Source organism: Oncorhynchus masou, chromosome 16 (genome assembly GCF_036934945.1).
Source record: "Oncorhynchus masou masou isolate Uvic2021 chromosome 16, UVic_Omas_1.1, whole genome shotgun sequence".
Taxonomy (NCBI): Eukaryota; Metazoa; Chordata; class Actinopteri; order Salmoniformes; family Salmonidae; genus Oncorhynchus; species Oncorhynchus masou.
The window spans coordinates 23,155,172-23,176,156 of record NC_088227.1 but is presented as its reverse complement, the minus strand read 5'-3'; the positions used below and the strand labels follow the sequence as shown (position 1 = coordinate 23,176,156).

General features: G+C 42.1%; 1 protein-coding gene across 1 annotated transcript in view; it reads right to left on the bottom strand.

The window, feature by feature from the left end:
- The window catches only part of LOC135557213 (spermatogenesis-associated protein 7-like), a 64,692-nt gene continuing 43,707 nt past the window's right edge, over positions 1–20,985 (bottom strand). The window contains exon 11 of the mRNA XM_064990416.1: positions 1–422. Coding sequence (XP_064846488.1) covers positions 372–422 — 51 coding nt within the window. The 3' untranslated portion in view covers positions 1–371. The remainder of the gene's footprint in view (positions 423–20,985) is intronic.

Sequence of the window (20,985 nt, the reverse complement as noted above, 5' to 3'; positions counted from 1 at the left end):
TGCAGACATTTAGGCTTTATAGCCTTTGTACTTTCTGTGCGTTCAAACTGTTTAAATAGCTTTTGAACACCTATTAGAAAGGAAATCTAGATAACAATTTGGCTGAGCTTCAAAATAGTTTTATTAATTAAATTTGACTGAAGTATCATACAATAACAGACAACTCCATCTTGGTTTTAAACCCAGCAATCCAAAGGTCATTATTTCCATCCTCCAGTAGGCAGACATTCTCCCGATACAGGGTCAGATATTTGTCTTCTCTACTGCACTACATGCATTGTGTTAGCTGCTGATCCATGTTTAACTATGAGCCAAAAGGGCCGTCAAAAACACTGGTTTGTCTGCTCTGCCCGACGACAAGCCAGGGTGACTCAGGAGTTCAGGGAAGCTCTCAGTTCCTCAGTAAGCCTCCTCATCTTTACCTGTTAAGCAAGAAGATAAGAATATAAAAAGTATTCAGGATAAAAGGATACTTGAGAATGATGTGTTGAAATACCACCACAGCATACAGGAAATAATCGATTTGGCTCGGAAGACATTAGTAATAACATGAATATCTCAGGATATTCCGAATTCTCTTTATTAAAAGCCAACTAGCCCACCGTCTCTGTCTAGCCTCTGGCAAATCCATCTGCACAGCTGGATTTGATTTGAGTATTTCAAAAACATGAAACTCTGTCACATGCTAAACACTTATATTAAAGTGAGATTTGATTCAACTATAGTTGGCCAAAAACTCTTCAATCTGATTTAGAGTACATGCTTATACAGGTGAGTGTTTTGATGTAGTACACTAGTATCAAGGTATCACCTACACCCGTATCATGTGTACCGTCTAAGGAGCTATTATGGAGAGGCAGGTGCCACTTTGAGATCATCTGAGGCAGGAGGAATAGTGCCTATTGAAAAAAACATGTGTGAAGCCACTAATCTATGTATCATCCTACATTCTTGGAAAAAAGGTGCTATCTAGAACCTAAAATGGTTCTTCTGCTGTCCCCATAGGAGAACCATTTAAAGAACCCTTTTTGGTTCCAAGTACAATCCTTTTGGTTCCCGTTAGAACCCTTTTGGGTTCCATGAAGAACCATTTCCACAGAGGGTTCTACATGGAAACCAATAGTATTCTACCTGAAACCAAAAGCCGAAGAACCCCTTTGGTACCTGTGTAGTGACAACATTAGTGTAGTTTGCCATACAGTGACTATTATCTGTCTTCTAAAAAGCGTGCAGTACCATGATACAGCTAAACCTGAAAAGCATCAGTTATGCTCCAGAGGCTGTATATATCCAAGGCCTTTCCAAACCGAGAAACTGGCCATAAAATCACAACCAAAGGCATAGTTTTTCCCAGAAAATCTATAAAGTTCAAGTAAATAGTCTCACTGTTTCCTCTATTCACTGTTCATCCACTTTTGCAACACTCTGATGCACACACACACACACACACACACACACACACACACACACACACACACACACACACACACACACACACACACACACACACACACACACACACACACACACACACACACACACACACACACACACAGGGCTGTCTGTTTTAAGGACAATAAAATCTAGGTTTCAGTTTTCCCTTCCCCACTCAGACCACTCCCAGACAGTCCTAGCTACATTATTGCTTTATAAATGACTATTTACTAAGAATATATTTTTGTACATTTTTTATAATTTTAATTGGTAACAATCACAGTATGGTACTTAATTTTAACCAGAAATTATTTGATATTGAGATAAAAATGTCTGCATTGGACCTTTAAATACAGATCAATCCAAACAGGAGAGAGAACACCTTTATTGCTGAAGGGGTCCAATCTCACCTTAGGGGTCCACACACACACATATACACGCATGCACGCACGCACACACACACACTCCCCCTCTCTCTCTCTACTTTTCCCAGTTCCCCTTTTAATGTCAACCAAAACAACTTTGAAAATAACCTTTTTTTCATTGCTATCTAATTAGTCTACAGCCGTGAACAGATTCAGTTGAACAGGCAACACATAGCAGCTTATAAAACATCCCTGTTGCACACAACAAAGCATCAACAGCTATTCCCTGCATGCAGACTAACTTAACAGTTACAATTGACTAATAACACGCTCATAAAATCAAAAATAGATACTTAATTCACCCATAGGCCCTGGGCGGTTTGTGTGCTCATGTTTGATCTGATAAAGAGTTGGGAGAAGGAGTCATCCAAATAGACCATAATAGTGACTGGCTGGTCTGGAGTCCTCTCATCTCCTAGCACCGCTAACTGCTAATAATGGCTAACCACAGACACATGCCCCCGAGGTACAGTTAATACGTAAACCAGCGCTGGGCTACACACTAGATTAAAGTGTTCTGAATTAAATGAAACAGCTCCACTGGAGCTCCTGTTGCCTGATGTGACCTATTAAAACAGTTACAACAGTGTGCTTCCCTCCTGGTACCAAGGAGAGCTACAGTGGCCAGGGGTTTGTCCCAGCCTGGTCCTTTACCACCTGATTGAACTAGTCAACAGATCATCAACACTTTCATTAAGCTGAATAGCATCAGGTGTGTTAGACTGGGCTGGAACAAAAGCCACCCACTTTTGGCTGGCAGGGTAGCCAAGTGGTTAGAGTGTTGGACTCGTAACTGCAAGGTTGCAAGTTCAAACCCCCAAGCTGACAAGGTACAAATCTGTCATTCTCCCCCTGAACAGGCAGTTAACTCACTAGGCTGTCGTTGAAAATAATAAGTTCTTAAACTGACTTGCCTAGTTAAATAAAGGTAAAATAAACTAATTAAAAATGTCGTCCTCCAGGACCCAGCATGGAGAACAACCTAGAGAGGTCTGTCTGTCTGTGTGATTTGAGTCTTTACCATCAATCCCAAGCATCACAACTCTAATGTATGTATTTCTCTCAAATAGAAGTTCCATGCATCTTACTTAGTGCCAGAGCATTTTTTAAATTAAATATGACGCTGAGTATCAGCCCCCTGTCAAGCTGTCACCCTGTGAAGCCAGTGTACAGGCATCATGATCCATGGTGACAGGGCTAGAAGCTAAACTAGTGTAGAGACATTATGGTCCATGGTGACAGGGCTAGAAGCTAAGCTAGTGTACAGACCACAGGAGGTTGGTGGCACCTTAATTGGGGAGGACGGGCTTGTGGTAAAGGCTGGAGCGGAATCAGTGGAACTGTATCAAATACATCAAACACATGGTTTCCATGGTTTCCATGTGTTTGATCCCTTCCATTTGCTCCGTTCCAACCATTATTATGAGTCGTTCTCCCCTCAGCAGCCTACACTGGTACAGACATAATGCACCATGGTGACAAGTCTGGAAGCTAAGTCAGTGTGATGTGGTCCGAGTGACAGATGAGGCAGATGAAGCTCAAGGGTCTGAAGAGGAGCTGATTATCTCCCTCTCGTGCCAACAGTCACACCAATGCATTATGATGGGGGCACATAGATAAGGGCCACATACTAGTCTCTAAGGGCCAAATGGTTGGAGATAAGGGTCTAATCCCCATCGTTAAAGGTCAAATACCTGTATCTGGTCAGTCACGGACCAGGATGTCTTGCTCCCAGTCAGACTAAATAACTTTTTTGCCCGCTTTGAGGACAATACAGTGCCACTGACACGGCCTGCAACGAAAACATGCGGACTCTCCTTCACTGCAGCCGAGGTGAGTAAAACATTTAAACGTTTTGACCCTCGCAAGGCTGCAGGCCCAGACGGCATCCCCAGCCGCGCCCTCAGAGCATGCGCAGACCAGCTGGCTGGTGTGTTTACGGACATATTCAATCAATCCCTATACCAGTCTGCTGTTCGCACATGCTTCAAGAGGGCCACCATTGTTCCTGTTCCCAAGAAAGCTAAGGTAACTGAGCTAAACGACTACCGCCCCGTAGCACTCACTTCCGTCATCATGAAGTGCTTTGAGAGACTAGTCAAGGACCATATCACCTCCACCCTACCTGACACCCTAGACCCACTCCAATTTGCTTACCTCCCAAATAGGTCCACAGACGATGCAATCTCAACCACACTGCACACTGCCCTAACCCATCTGGACAAGAGGAATACCTATGTGAGAATGCTGTTCATCGACTACAGCTCGGCATTTAACACCATAGTACCCTCCAAGCTCGTCATCAAGCTCGAGACCCTGGGTCTCGACCCCGCACTGTGCAACTGGGTACTGGACTTCCTGACGGCCGCCCCCAGGTAGTGAGGGTAGGCAACAACATCTCCAACCCGCTGATCCTCAACACTGGGGCCCCACAAGGGTGCGTTCTGAGCCCTCTCCTGTACTCCCTGTTCACCCACGACTGCGTGGCCACACACGCCTCCAACTCAATCATCAAGTTTGCAGACGACACAACAGTGGTAGGCTTGATTACCAACAACGACGAGACGGCCTACAGGGAGGAGGTGAGGGCCCTCGGAGTGTGGTGTCAGGAAAATATCCTCACACTCAACGTCAACAAAACTAAGGAGATGATTGTGGACTTCAGGAAACAGCAGAGGGAACACCCCCCTATCCACATCGATGGAACAGTAGTGGAGAGGATAGTAAGTTTTAAGTTCCTCGGCATACACATCACAGACAAACTGAATTGGTCCACCCACACAGATAGCATCGTGAAGAAGGCGCAGCGGCGCCTCTTCAACCTCAGGAGGCTGAAGAAATTTGGCTTGTCACCAAAAGCACTCACAAACTTCTACAGATGCACAATCGAGAGCATCCTGGCGGGCTGTATCACCGCCTGGTACGGCAACTGCTCCGCCCACAACCGTAAGGCTCTCCAGAGGGTAGTGAGGTCTGCACAACGCATCACCGGGGGCAAACTACCTGCCCTCCAGGACACCTACACCACCCGATGTTACAGGAAGGCCATAAAGATCATCAAGGACAACAACCACCCAAGCCACTGCCTGTTCACCCCGCTATCATCCAGAAGGCGAGGTCAGTACAAGTGCATCAAAGCTGGGCCCGAGAGACTGAAAAACATCTTCTATCTCAAGGCCATCAGACTGTTAAACAGCCACCACTAACATTGAGTGGCTGCTGCCAACACACTGACTCAACTCCAACCACTTTAATAATGGGAATTGATGGGAAATGATGTAAAATATATCACTAGCCACTTTAAACAATGCTACCTAATATAATGTTTACATACCCTACATTATTCATCTCATATGTATACGTATATACTGTACTCTATATCATCTACCGCATCTTTATGTAATACATGTATCACGAGCCACTTTAACTATGCCACTTTGTTTACATACTCATCTCATATGTATATACTGTACTCGAGACCATCTACTGTATCTTGCCTATGCTGCTCTGTACCATCACTCATTCATATATCTTTATGTACATATTCTTTATCCCCTTACACTTGTGTGTATAAGACAGTAGTTTTGGAATTGTTAGTTAGATTACTTGTTGGTTATTACTGCATTGTCGGAACTAGAAGCACAAGCATTTCGCTAACATCTGCTAACCATGTGTATGTGACAAATAAAATTTGATTTGATTTGGATTTGATTTGATGGATTTTATTCATTGTTCATGTTTTTAAAATAACAAAACTGTTCCATCTCCTGGTTTCATGCTTAACAGCGCTCTGAGCTATACAACTGACCTCCAGCAAGTATGTGTGTGTGAGTGCATATGCATGTTTATGATTGGCGTGTGTTGGGTGTCGTTCATCCTCTGTCCGTGCATGAGTGGGTGTGTGCCTGTGTGTTTGTGTGTATGTGTGTGCGTGCGTGGACTAACACCATGCTGTGTCTGTCAGTTAGACAGGCTCCTTAGGATACATGTAGGTCACAGGAAACGCTGGGAAACACTCTGAGCTGCCACCCACACAACCCTCAACCAGCGACAAACTCTCTCTCTCTCACACACACACACACACACACACACACACACACACACACACACACACACACACACACACACACACACACACACACACACACACACACACACACACACACACACACACACACACACACACACACACACACACACACACACACACACACACAGAGAGAGAGAGAGAGTCAGCTAACCGAAGATGGAGGTGAGAAAGGAGGGAGAGAGCTAGGAAAGGGGTGGTGAAAGGAAAACAGTAGTAAAAGAGAGGAAGGGTTGAGTTTGGGAAACCCTGATATAGTACACTGTAAAACATGCAACTAAGAAAAAAATCCATGTACTGTAGCTTAAAGATTGAATCCTTATGAGGGGAAACAGCGGCACTATCTGCCCCAGCACCTTAGTTATTGTTTTTATTTTGTGGATGAAACGGAGTTGGCTGGACTTAACTTGGTAAATTGATGAGGTGACATGCAATTCTCCTCTAACGCAATGATTTGGCATAATGTGAGTAGTGTAAATAATGACGTTTGCAACACATATTGTGGGCGTGATCACACAAGAGAATTTAGTTTGCTGAGACCCGCAACTTAAAATACTGTGTTGGCTTAAAATACATGTGCCTCATTAACATAATTCCCAGAGTGCCTTTCAGCCAGTTGTATTCAGAGGCTGAAATATGCATTACACGAGATATACCAAAAAAGTAAGTGAATTTGTTTTAACCATTAGTAAGATTGTTGTACCTGTTTATCTGGTCTGTGGTTAGTCAGGATATATACAGAACCAGTCAAAAGTTCGAACACACCTACTCATTCAAAGGTTTTTCTTTATTTTTACTATTTTCTACATTGTAGAATAATAGTGAAGACATCAAAACTATGAAATAACACATGGAATCATGTAGTATCCAAAAAAGTGTTAAACAAATCAAAATATATTTTAGATTCTTCAAAGTAACCACCCTTTGCCGTGATGACAGCTTTGCACACTCTTGGCATTCTCTCAACCAGCTTCATGAGGTAATCACCTGGAATGCATTTCAATTATTAGGTGTGCCTTGTTAAAAATTAATTTGTGGAATTTACTTCCTTCTTAATGCATTTGAGCTAATCAGTTGTGTTGTGACAAGGTAATGGTGGTATACATAAGACAGCCCTATTTGGTAAAATACCAAGTCCATATTATGGCAAGAACAGCTCAAATAAGCAAAGAGAAACAACAGTCCATCATTAATTTAAGACATGAAGGTCAGACAATCTGGAAAGTGTAGTCACAAAAACCATCAAGCGCTATGATGAAACTGGCTCTCATGAGGACTGCCACAGGAAAGGAAGACCCAGAGCTACCTCTGCTGCAGAGGATAAGTTCTTTAGAGTTACCAGCCTCAGAAATGGCAGTCCAAAGAATTTCTTAACAGACTTCTTGATACTACCCATCCCGCACGCGGGAGCGTAATCATAGCCTCAAATTAATTAGCATAATGCAGCGGACATAAATCTTCCTAGAAGATTTTCCTTCAGGCAACATTTTCACGAAAATAAGAAAAGCAATCAAATTAAATCATTTACCTTTCAAGAACTTCAGATGTTTTCACTCAGGAGACTCCCAGTTAGATAGCAAATGTTCCTTTTTTCCAAAAATATTATTTTTGTAGGCGAAATAGCTCCGTTTGTTCTTCACGTTTGGCTGAGAAATCGCCTGGAACATGCAGTCACTACAACGCCAAACTTTTTTCCAAATTAGCTCCATAATATCGACAGAAACATGGCAAACGTTGTTTAGAATTAATCCTCAAGGTGTTTTTCACATATATATTCGATAATATATCCGTCGGGACGATTGGTTTCTCATAAGAAGCGATTGGAAAAATGGCTACTTGTGTACTTTTCGCAAGATTTTCTGCCAGAGCCATCATGTGACCACTTGCTAAATGTGGTCCCTTACAGAGTTCAAGTAACAGACACATCTTAACATCAACTGTTCAGAGGAGATTGCGTGAATCAGGCCTTCATGGTCGAATTGCTGCAAAGAAAGAACTACTGAAGGACACCAATAATAAGAAGAGACTTGCTTTGGCCAAGAATCACGAGCATTGGACATTAGACCATTGGAAATCTGTCCTCTGGTCTTATGAGTCCAAATTTGAGATTTTTGTGAGACGCAGAGTAGGTGAACCTGATGATCTCCGCATCTGTGGTTCTCACTGTGATAGATGAGGAATTGTGATGGTGTGGGGGTGCTTTGCTGGTGACACTGTCTCTGATTTATTTTGAATTCAAGGCACACTAAACCAGCATGGCTACAACAACATTCTGCAGCGATACGCCAACCCATCCGGTTTGTGGTTAGTGGGACTATCATTTGTTTTTCAACTGGACAGTGACCCAAAACATACATCCAAGCTGTGTAAGGGCTATTTGACCAAGAAGGAGAGTGATGGAGTGCTGCATCAGATGACCTGGCCTCCACAATCACCCGACCTCAACTCAATTGAGATGGTTTGGGATGAGCTTGACCACAGAGTGAAAGAAAAGTGCTCAGCATATGTGGGAACTCCTTCAAGACTTTTGGAATAGCATTCCTCATGAAACTGGTTGAGAGTATGCCAAGAGTGTGCAAAGCTGTCACCAAGGCAATGGATGGTTACTCTGAAGAATCTGAAATATAAAATATATTTTGATTTGTTTAACACTTTTTTTGGTTACTGCATGATTCCATATGCGTTATTTCATAGTTTCGATGTCTTCACTATGATTCTACAAAACATGTATTTAAAAAACTCTGGTCCATTAATTGGATCATGTCTGAATCTGGAAAGGAGTCAAAGGGGACTCTAAGTGTAAAATTGACATACTTGTCTGAATTTTTTTTTTTTTAAACAGTCGATAACAAAATAATTTCCATAGTTGAGCAAGTTCATCCAACTTACTCTGTATAGTTCAGCTGATGATATCCTTACATCCATAAGTAGGGATGACGTAATCAAACGTTGAGTCAAGGCATCCAGCTGCAATACGCTTTCTAGTTTACTTTGCAAATGTGTTGAGACAACTCAGGAATGCATGTTAACAGAACTTTCTTGCCCTAAAGTTGAAAAAAAAATAGAAATTTTGTTGCAGCTGGTTACAATGATTTTTCAAGTTGACTCAACTTATTTGAATTTATTTTTATAGTGGCAGACATTTCTGCTTCATATCCTTTAATTGGGTGAAAGAGAGGGTAAGGGTAGGCATTTTGTCAGTAACCCTGAAGAAAAGGTTTTCACAGCAGGGCACTATACAGCCGAAGGTTTAAAATATAAATTAACAGAGAGACTAATAGGTCAACAAAAAAAAGAGCTCTGAGATGGATTGAGTTGTCATGTGTGGTCTGAGTAGGTCACCAGGGGAGTGAGGCCTCCAGACCTTAGTTACTGATTTCCGATAGCAGAATAAAAGACAGATGTCTTCCGACACTGAGGTGATGGATAGCTGTGACGTCATTTGTATGTGACGCATACACATTGAATATAGAGAGGGGGTAGACAGCATACCTAATGTCCAGCACTTACTAGAGGGAGGGAGGGAGGGAGGGAGGGAGGGAGGGAGGGAGGGAGGGAGGGAGGGAGGGAGGGAGGGAGGCAGGCAGGAAGGCAGGAAGGCAGGCAGGCAAGCACGCACCCACGCACACACATACACACACACACACACAGAGAGTACACAGTGGCAGAATACCTGTGACTGACCCAAAATGAAGGAAAGCTTTGAATATGTACAGACTCAGTGAGCATAGCTTTGCTATTGAGAAAGGTCGCCATAGGCAGACCAGGCTCTCAAGGGAAGAACGGCCAGGTGCACACTGCCCACAAAATGAAGTGGGAACTGAGCTGCACTTCCTAACCTCCTACCAAATGTGTGACCATATTAGAGACACATATTTCCCTCAGATTATACAAACCCACAAAGAATTAAAAAACAATCTAATTTGGTAAACTCCCATATCTATTGGGTGAAATAACACCGTGTGCAATCACAGAAGTACGATTTGTGACCTGTTGCCACAAGAAAAGGGCAACCAGTGAAGAACAAACACCACTGTAAATACAACCTGTATTTACGTTTATTTATTTTTCCCTTTTTTACTTTAACTAGTTGCACATCGTTACAACTCTGTAATGTCTTTATTATTTTGGAACTTTTGTTAGTGTAATATTTACTGTTAAACTTTTATTGTTCATTTCACTTTTGTTTATCCATTTCACTTGCTTTGGCAATGTAAACATATGTTTCCCATACCAATAAAGCCCCTTGAATTGAACTGAATTGAATTGAGAGATTAGTTGTTAGACTGCCTCACCCTCCGCTGAGTATAATGAAAGGCTAGTAGAGCCACCATCCTCAGGATACACTCTTAGGGAAAAAGGGGGTTTTCGGCTGTCCCGATAGGAAAAGCCTGTTTGTGTCCAGGGAGAATGCTTTTGGTTGCAGGTAGAACCCTCGATGAAAAGGGTCCTACATGGAACCCAAAAACGTTCTACCTGGAACCAAAAAGGGTACTTCAAAGGCTTTTTTTCTAAGAGTGTAGCCTAGAGCTGTAGAGTCAATCTTCCCAGGCTCGGTTAGAAACACGGAACCATTAAAATGGCTTCATGCCTCCTCCAGCTCCACAGCTTAACACAACGCTGTTGGGAAAAACAACCGGTGACAGGCAGAGGAGGGCCAGCATTATAAATCTGTAACAGCTGGAGAGGAGGGATAAGAATGTAGATTTATCCCAGTTTATAAACCTCAACATTAATCCTTACTCTTAATAACATACGCGTGATCTAATTTCTTTCTATAATAGAGGGATGTGAGTTTACTTGGCATCTGTACCTCGTTAGCCTGATTTCCCCATTTTTGCACCCATTTCAGGGAGGCAGAATATAAAGAGAGCTTTCACTGTGGACTCCATGGAGTTGTGTGACTGTTATTACTGACAGTGTGTGTGTGTGTGTGTGTGTGTGTGTGTGTGTGTGTGTGTGTGTGTGTGTGTGTGTGTGTGTGTGTGTGTGTGTGTGTGTGTGTGTGTGTGTGTGTGTGTGTGTGTGTGTGTGTGTGTGTGTGTGTGTGTGTGCGTGTGTGTGTGAGTGTGAGGGGTGTTATTGAAGTGCAGTGTCCTTCCCCTATCTCATGCTGGCATCCTAAGGGGTGGGTAGGTGGTGTGAGAAAGAGATAAGATCAGGTAACGTATCCCCTTAGGTTTCTGAATGAGGGTTCATCTTGATGTCTCTATCTCTATATATGTGTGTGCGTGATTCCACTGAAACTATTTGTTAGCCAGACCCATCACGCTTGCACAGCAACAAAATAAATGACACCTCATTCCCTCCAGGTCTACTGTGTCCACATGTCTGTGTGTTTCTGAGATTGAACCCCTTCAGCAACAAAGGTGTTCTCTCTCCTGTTAGGACGTATCTGTATTTAAGAACATGGAGAACTCAATATAATCTTCCCCACTCCCATTCACTCGCTTCGTCAAGTAAACGGACAGCCCAGGGTATCGTGTGTGTGTCTGTGTAGGTCAGAGGGTTACCAAAGGATAGAAAGATAGAGTTGAGTGAGAAGCAACAGACAAGCCAGGGTGTGTTCATTCCTGTCTAAACAGAATTCAATCAAAAGCACCGTTGTTAAGAAGTGGATTTCACTGTCAACAATGTGTCTTCTAAATTTCCCTGATGTTCATGGAGATCGCATTCATTAAGGCGCATTCATCAAGGTGCAAGTGAAAATTAGACTCCCCTCTCTCTCTCTTTCTCTCTCTGCCTACACTCTTAGAAAAAATGTGCTATCTAGAACTTAAAAGGGTTCTTCGGAATCCTATGACGAACCATTTATGGTTCCAGGTAGAACCCTTTTGTGTTCCATTGAGAACCCTTTCCACAGAGGGTTCAACATGGAACCCAAAAGTATTCTACCTGGAACAAAAATGGTTTTTCCTACGGGGACAGCAGAAGAACCCCTTTGGAACCCTTTTTTCTAAGAGTCTCTCTCTCTATATATATCTCAAACACACCCACCCACCCACCCACACACACACAGGCACAGGCACAGGCACAGGCACACACACACCCACCCACCCACACAGGCACAGGCACAGGCACACACACACCCACCCACCCACACAGGCACAGGCACACACACCCACCCACCCACCCACCCACCCACACACGCACGCACACACACACACACACACACACACACACACACACACACACACACACACACACACACACACACACACACACACACACACACACACACACACACACACACACACACACACACACTAAAATGTTACTCTCAGGAATAAGAGTAATGTTGCCTGAGCCCCAACATCCCACAGATAAAGTACCATAGCAAATATTGGTCTCTTAAATAATATTCCCAGAACAATCCCTGATTATGGATGCGTGGCAGTGTAGGTTCAGCACAAACGCAGTCGACACCTCATCTATTTCAAATACAATTTTATTTGTCACATGCACTGAATACAACCATGAAATGCTTACTTATGAGCCCTTAACCAACAATGCAACGTTGTAAAAAAGAAGTACAAAATATTTCCTAATAAACTGAAAAAACTATCAACAAAATAATGTACAGTAACAAAAACGAGTTTATATACAGTGGGGCAAAAAAGTATTTAGTCAGCCACCAATTGTGCAAGTTCTCCCACTTAAAAAAATGAGAGAGGCCTGCAATTTTCATCATAGGTACACTATGACAGACAAAATGAGAAAAAAATATCCAGATTTTTAATGAATTTATTTGCAAATTACGATGGAAAATAAGTATTTGGTCAATAATAAAAGTTTATCTCAATACTTTGTTATATACCCTTTGTTGGCAATGATAGAGGTCAAATGTTTTCTGTAAGTCTTCACAAGGTTTTCACACACTGTTGCTGGTATTTTGGCCCATTCCTCCACGCAGATCTCCTCGAGAGCAGTGATGTTTTGGGGCTGTTGCTGGGCAACACAGACTTTCAACTCCCTCCAAAGATTTTCTATGGGGCTGAGATCTGGAGACTGGCTAGGCCACTCCAGGACCTTGAAATGCTTCTTATGAAGCCACTCCTTCGTTGCCCGGGAGGTGTGTTTGGGATCATTGTCATGCTGAAAGACCCAGCCACGTTTCATCTTCAATGCCCTTGCTGATGGAAGGAGGTTTTCACTCAAAATCTCCCGATACATGGCCCCATTCATTCTTTCCTTTCCACGGATCAGTCATCCTGGTCCCTTTGCAGAAAAACAGCCCCAAAGCATGATGTTTCCACCCCCATGCTTCACAGTAGGTATGGTGTTCTTTGGATGCAACTCAGCATTCTTTGTCCTCCAAACACGACGAGTTGAGTTTTTACCAAAAAGTTATATTTTGGTTTCGTCTGACCATATGACATTCTCCCAATCTTCTTCTGGATCATCCAAATGCTCTCTAGCAAACTTCAGATGGGCCTGGTCATGTACTGGCTTAAGCAGGGGGACACGTCTGGCACTGCAGGATTTGAGTCCCTGGCGGCGTAGTGTGTTACTGATGGTAGGCTTTGTTACTTTGGTCCCAGCTCTCTGCAGGTCATTCACTAGGCTCCCCTGTGTGGTTCTGGGATTTTTGCTCACTGTTCTTGTGATCATTTTGACCCCACGGGGTGAGATCTTGCGTGGAGCCCCAGATCAAGGGAGATTATCAGTGGTCTTGTATGTCTTCCATTTCCTAATAATTGCTCCCACAGTTGATTTCTTCAAACCAAGCTGCTTACCTATTGCAGATTCAGTCTTCCCAGCCTGGTGCAGGTCTACAATTTTGTTTCTGGTGTCCTTTGACAGCTCTTTGGTCTTGGCCATAGTGGAGTTTGGAGTGTGACTGTTTGAGGTTGTGGACAGGTGTCTTTATACTGATAACAAGTTCAAACAGTTGCCATTAATACAGGTAACGAGTGGAGGACAGAGGAGCCTCTTAAAGAAGAAGTTACAGGTATGTGAGAGCCAGAAATCTTGCTTGTTTGTAAGTGACCAAATACTTATTTTCCACCATAATTTGCAAATAAATTCATTAAAAATCCTACAATGTGATTTTCTGGATTTTTTTCCTCATTTTGTCTGTCATAGTTGAAGTGTACCTATGATGAAAATTACAGGCCTCTCATCTTTTTAAGTGGGAGAACTTGCACAATTGGTGGCTGACTAAATACTTTTTTGCCCCACTGTTGAAGGAGTACCCGATACCGAATCAATGTTGTTGATTGCTGAGCTGTAGTCAAAGAACAGCATTCACACATACAGTTGAAGTTGGAAGTTTACATACACCTTAGCCAAATACATTTAAACTCCGTTTTTCACAATTCATGACATTTAATCCTAGTAACAATTCCCTGTCTTTGGTCGGTTAGTATTACCACTTCATTTTAAGAATGTGAAATGTCAGAATAATAGAATTATTTATTTCAGCTTTTATTTATTTCATCACATTCTCAGTGGGTCAGAAGGTTACATACACTCAATTAGTATTTGGTAGCATTGCCTTTAAATTGTTTAACTTGGGTCAAACATTTCGGGTAGCCTTCCACAAGCTACCCACAATAAGTTGGGGGAATTTTGGCCAATTTCTCCTGACAGAGCTGGTGTAACTGAGTCAGGTTTGCAGGCCTCCTTGTTAACACACTTTTTCAGTTCTGCCCACAAATGTTCTGTAGGATTGAGGTCAGGGCTTTGTGATGGCCACTCCAATACCTTGACTTTGTTGTCGTTAAGCCATTTTGCCACAACTTAGGAAGTATGCTTGGGGTCATTGTCCATTTAGAAGACCCATTTGCGACCAAGCTTTAACTTCATGAATGATGTCTTGAGATGTTGCTTCAATATATCTACATAATTGTCCTTCCTCGTGATGCCATCTATTTTGTGAAGTGCGCCAGTCCCTCCTGCAGCAAAGCACACCCACAACATGATGCTGTCACCCCCGTGCTTCACGGTTGGGATGGTGCTCTTCGGCTTGCAAGCATCCCCTTCTTTCCAACAAACATAACGATGGTCATTATGGCCAAACAGTTCTATTTCAGTTTCATCAGACCAGAGGACATTTCTTCAAAAAGTACGATCTTTGTCCCCATGTGCAGTTGCAAACCGTAGTCTGGCTTTTTATGGAGGTTTTCTTCCTAGCTGAGCGGCCTTTCATGTTATGTCGATATAGGACTTGTTTTACTGTGGTTATAGATACTTTTGTACCGGTTTCCTCCAGCATCTTCACAATGTATTTTTCTTGGCTGATTTCTTTTGATTTTCCCATGATGTCAAGCAAAGAGGCACTGAATTTGAAGGTAGGCCTTGAAATACATTCACAGGTACACCTCCAATTGACTCAAATTATGTCAATTAGCCTATCAGAAGCTTCTAAAGCCATGACATAATTTTCTGGAATTTTCCAAGCTGTTTAAAGGCACAGTCAACTTAGTGTATGTAACTTCTGATCCATTGGAATTGTGATACAGTGAATTGTAAGTGAAATAATCTGTCTGTAAACAATTGTTGGAAAAATGACTTGTTTCATGCACAAAGTAGATGTCCTAACCGACTTGCCAAAACTATAGTTTGTTAATGAAAAATAGGTGGAGTAGTTGAAAAATGAGTTTAAGTGTATGTAAGCTTCCGACTTCAACTGTATGTGTTCCTTTTGTCCAGGTAGGAAAGGACAGTGTGGAATGCAATAGAGATTGCGTCATCTGATAGACACTTGCCATCTGGTCAGTGCATGCTCTGAGTACGCATCCTGGTAATCCATCTGGCCCTGTGGCATTGTGAATGGTCACCTGGTTAAAGGTCTTCCTCACATCAACTATGGAGTCGTTCGGAACAGCTGGTACTCTCATGCATGATTCCGTGCTGCTTGCCTCAAAGTGAACTTCAAAGGCTTTTAGCTCGTATGGTTAGCTCGCGTCACTTGTCAGCTCGTGGCTGGGGTTCCCTTTATAATCCGTGATAATTTGCAATCCCTGCCACATCTGTCGAGCGTCAGAGTCGAGTAGAATGATTCACGTGTCTGTGTGTGGAGTAAAGGTGTTCTAGAGTTTTTTTCTCTAGTTGCACATGTGACATGCTGGTAGAAATTAGTTAAAACGGATTTCAGTTTTCCTGTATTAAACCTCTTAAAGATCTCTACAGATCGGCGTCTCACCCTCGGGATGTTTGAGCTAATGTGCGCTAATGTGATTAGCATGATGTTGTAAGTAACAAGGACATTTCCCAGGACATAGACATATCTTTATGGGCAGAAAGCTTAACCTGTTGAGTGTAGGGGGCAGTATTTTGATGTTTGGATGAAAAACGTACCCAGATGAAACTGCCTATTTCTCAGGCCCAGAATCTAGAATATGCATATAATTGTCAGATTAGGATAGAAAACACTCTAAAGTTTCCAAAACTGTCAAAATATTGTCTGTGAGTATAACAGAACTGATATTGCAGGCGAAAACCTAAGGAAAATCCAACAAGGAAGTGCCTAAGAGAAACACATCTCCCTGTTCCATTGCATGCCTCCCCTCCATTTAAAGGGATATCAACCAGATTCCATTCCCTATGGCTTCCACATGGTGTGAACAGTCTTTAGACATAGTATCAGGCTTTTATTCTGAAAAATGAGAATGAAGGATCACATCGTGTCAGTGGATGGCTGGGTGCCAGCAGAGTTTTGCATGCGCAACAGTTTGGAGCAGACATTTTCTCTCTCTCTCTTCTATTGAAAAAGCTACGGTCCGGTTGAAATATTATTGATTATTTATTATAAAAACAACCTGAGGATTGATTATAAAAAACACTTGACATGTTTCTATGAATTTTACGGATACTATTTGGAAATTTAGTCTGCCCATCATGACCTGCACGAGCCTGTGGATTTCTGAACAAAACGCGCCAACGAAATGGAGGTTTTTGGAGATAAAAATAATCTTTATCGAACAAAAGGAACATTTATTGTGTAACTGGGTGTCTCGCGAGTGCAAACATCCGAAGATCATCAAAGGTAAGCGATTAATTTTGTTGCTTTTCTGACTTTCGTGACCAATCTACTTTGCTGCTAGCTGTTTGTAATGTTTTGTCTGATGAGAGAGATGTCCTAACGTAAACCCTTGGATAGCTTTTGCTGTAAAGCTTCCTTTAAAAAGAAATCTGACACGCCAGGTGGATTAACAACATGCTATATTGCACCTGTGATTTCATGAAAATTAAATCTTTTTTTGTAATTTAATTTGAATTTGGCGCTCTGCAATTCAGCGGATGTTGACGAAAATGATCCCGCTAATGGGATGGGTGCACCAAGAAGTTAAATTCTCGTTAATCTATCTGCACTGTCCAATTTACAGTTGCTATTACAGTGAAAACATGCTATTGTTTGAGAAGAGTGCACAGTTATGTACTTTAAAATGTACACTCCCGTTCAAAAGTTTGGGTTCACTTGGAAATGCCCTTGTTTTTGAAAGAAAGGCAATTTTTTTGTCCATTTAAATAACATCAAATCAATCATTGTCATCATTGTTAATGTTAACGGGGCTGCAGGGTAGCCTAGTGGTTAGAGTGTTGGACTAGTAACCGAAAGGTTGCAAGTTCGAATCCCCGAGCTGACAAGGTACAAATCTGTCATTCTGCCCCTGAACAGGCAGTTAACCCACTGTTCCGAGGCCGTCAGTGAAAATAAGAATTTGTTCTTAACTGACTTGCCTAGTAAAATAAAGGTAAAAAAAAAAAAATGCAAGAGAAAGGCCATTATCTGATTTAGGACTCTAGGCGCAATATAGAATTTGGCCACTAGATGGCTGAAACTTAACACAATGTGGAAAAAGTGAAGGGGTCTGACTACTTTCCGAAGGCACTGTATATAGACTCTGCATAAGTGTTGTTCATCAAGATCAAAAAGCCAGATGTCTGTTGAGAATGCGTCGACGAGTGGAAAATCCACCTTTACCCTCTGTTCTAATGGCGAACGTGCCATCACTGCATAATAAACTGGATGAGCTCCGTTCAAGACTATCCTATTAATGTCATTGTTAAACAAGGACATTGATAATATACAGTTATCTGTATTTTCTGTGCAGTGGCAAGACAGAACGGCAGCCTCCCATAAGATCTGCTGATGCGTGGTCTGTAATATTAAGGAAGTCTCAAGGTTTTGCTCTCCTGAGTTAGTGTACCTCAAGCTGTAGACCACACTATTTACCAAGATTATTTTTATTTTTATTCTACGTAGCTGTCTATTTGCCACCACAAACCGATGCTGGCACTAAGACCGCACTCAATGAGCTGTATAAGGCCATAAGCAAACAAGAATATGTTCATCCAGAGGCGGCACTGCTAGTGGCTGGGGACTTTAACTTAAAGATCAATTTTCACCTAAAATGACATACCCAAATCTTATAGGCCTGTAGCTCAGGAGCTGAAGCAAGAATATGCATATTAGTGATACCATTTTAAAGGAAACACGTTGAAGTTTGTGGAAATGTGAAATTGTAGGAGAATATAACACATTCGATCTGGTAAAATATAATACATTTCTGTTCAAAATGTTGTATCAAGTCTGCCCAAATATGCCTAATTGTTCAGTATATACACTACTGTTCAAAAGTTTGGGGTCACTTAGAAATATCCTTGTTTTTTGGAAGAAAAGTACATATTTTTTCCATTAAAATAACATCAAATAGATCAGAAATACAGTTTAGACACTGTTAATGTTGTAAATGACTATTGTAGCTGGAAACGACTGATTTTTTATGGAAAATCTACATAGGTGTAGAGGCCCATTATCAGCAACCATCACTCCTGTGTTCCAAGGGCACATTGTGTTAGCTAATCCAAGTTTATCATTTTAAAAGGCTAACTGATAATTAGAAAACCCTTTTGCAAATATGTTGGCCAAGCTGAAAACTGTTGTTCTGATTAAAGAAGCAATACAACTGGCCTTCTTTAGACTAGTTGAGTATCTGGAGCATCAGCATTTGTGGGTTCGATTACAGGCTCCAAATGCCCAGAAACAAAGAACTTTCTTTTGAAACTCATCAGTCTATTATTTTTCTGAGAAATGAAGGTTATTCCATGCGAAAAATTGCCAAGAAACTGAAGATCTCATACAATGCTTGTAACGGTTTTCTTCTGGTGAAAGAGAGGCGGACCAAAATGCAGCGTGGTTATTTTTGTACATCTTTAATAAAGATGAAAATACAACAATCTACAAAACAAGAAACGTGAAAAACCGAAACAGTCCTATCTGGTGCCACAAACACAAAGACAGGAACAATCACCCACAAAACCCAACACAAAACAGGCTACCTAAATATGGTTCCCAATCAGAGACAATGACTAACACCTGCCTCTGATTGAGAACCATATCAGGCCAAACATAGAAATAGACAAACCAGACACACAACATAGAATGCCCACCCAGCTCACGTCCTGACCAACACTAAAACAAGGAAAACACACAAGAACGATGGTCAGAACGTGACAATGCTGTGTACTACTCCCTTCACAAACAGCGCAAACTGGCACTAACCAGAATAGAAAGAGGAGTGGGAGGCCCCGGTGCACAACTAAGCAAGAGGACAAGTACATTAGAGTGTCTAGTTTGAGAAACAGATGCCTCAGAAGTCCTCAACTGGCAGCTTCATTAAATAGTACCTGCAAACTACCAGTCTCAACATTGAAGAAACGACTCCAGGATGCTGGCCTAAAATGTATTTAAAAAAGAATAAATCCTCAGTAATCTACACACAATATCCTATAATGACAAGGCGAAAACAGGTATTAGAAATTTTAGCAAATGTATTTAAAAAAAAATCGGAAATACCTTATTGACATAACTATTCAGACCCTTTGATATGAGACTCGAAATTGAGCTCAGGTGCATCCTTTTTCTATTGATCATCCTTGGAGGCCACCTGTGGTAAATTAAATTGATTGGACATGATTTGGAAAGGCACACACATGTCTATATAAGGTCCCACAGTTGACAGTGCATGGCAGAGCAAAAACTAAGCCACGAGGTCAAAGGAATTGTCCATAGAGCGCCAAGACAGTACTGTGTCGATGTACAGATCTGGGGAAGGGTACCAAAACATTTCTGCAGCATTGAAGGTCCCCAAGAACACAGTGGCCTCCATCATTCTTAAATGGAAGAACCACCAAGTGGTGGTTGGAACCACCAAGTCTCTTCCTAGAGCTCTGACAGAGGTCTAGAGTTCCTCTGTGGAGATGGGAGAACCTTCCAGAAGGACAAACATCTCTGCAGCACTCCAAAAATCAGGACTTTATTGTAGAGTGCCAAAACGGAAGCCACTCCTCAGTAAAAGGCACATGACAGCCCACTTGGAGTATGCCAAAAGGCAACTAAAGACTGTCAGACTATGAGAAACAGGATTCTCTGTTTCTGCTGAACCCAAGATTGAACTCTTTGGTCTGAATGCCAAGCATCACGTCTGAAGGAAACTTGGCACCATTCCTACGGTGAAGCATGGTGGTGGCAGCATCATGCTGTGGGGATGTTTTTCAGCGGCAGGGACTGGGAGACTAGTCAGGATCGAGGCAAAGATAAACGGAGCAAAGTACAGAGTGATCCTTGATGAAAACCTGCTCCAGAGTGCTCAGGACCTCAGACTGGGGCGAAGGGTCACCTTCCAACAGGACAACGACCCTAAGCACACAGACAAGACAACACAGGAGTGGCTTCAGGACAAGTCTCTGAATGTCTTTAGGTGACCCAGACAGAGCCCGGACATGAACATCTCTGGAGAGACCTGAAAATAGCTCTGCAGCAACGCTCCCCATCACCCTGACAGAGCTTGAGAGGATCTGCAAAGAAGAATGGGAGAAACTCCCCAAATACAGGTGTGCCAAGCTTGTAGCATCATACCCAATATGAGTCTATGCTCTAATTGCAGCCAAAGGTGCGTCAACAAAGTACTGAGTAAAGGGTCTGAATACTTATGTAAATGTAATATTTAATTTTTATTAAAAAAATGTTTTTTTTGCAAAAATGTCTAAAAACCTGTTTCTGCTTTGTCATTATGGGGTATTGTGTGTAGA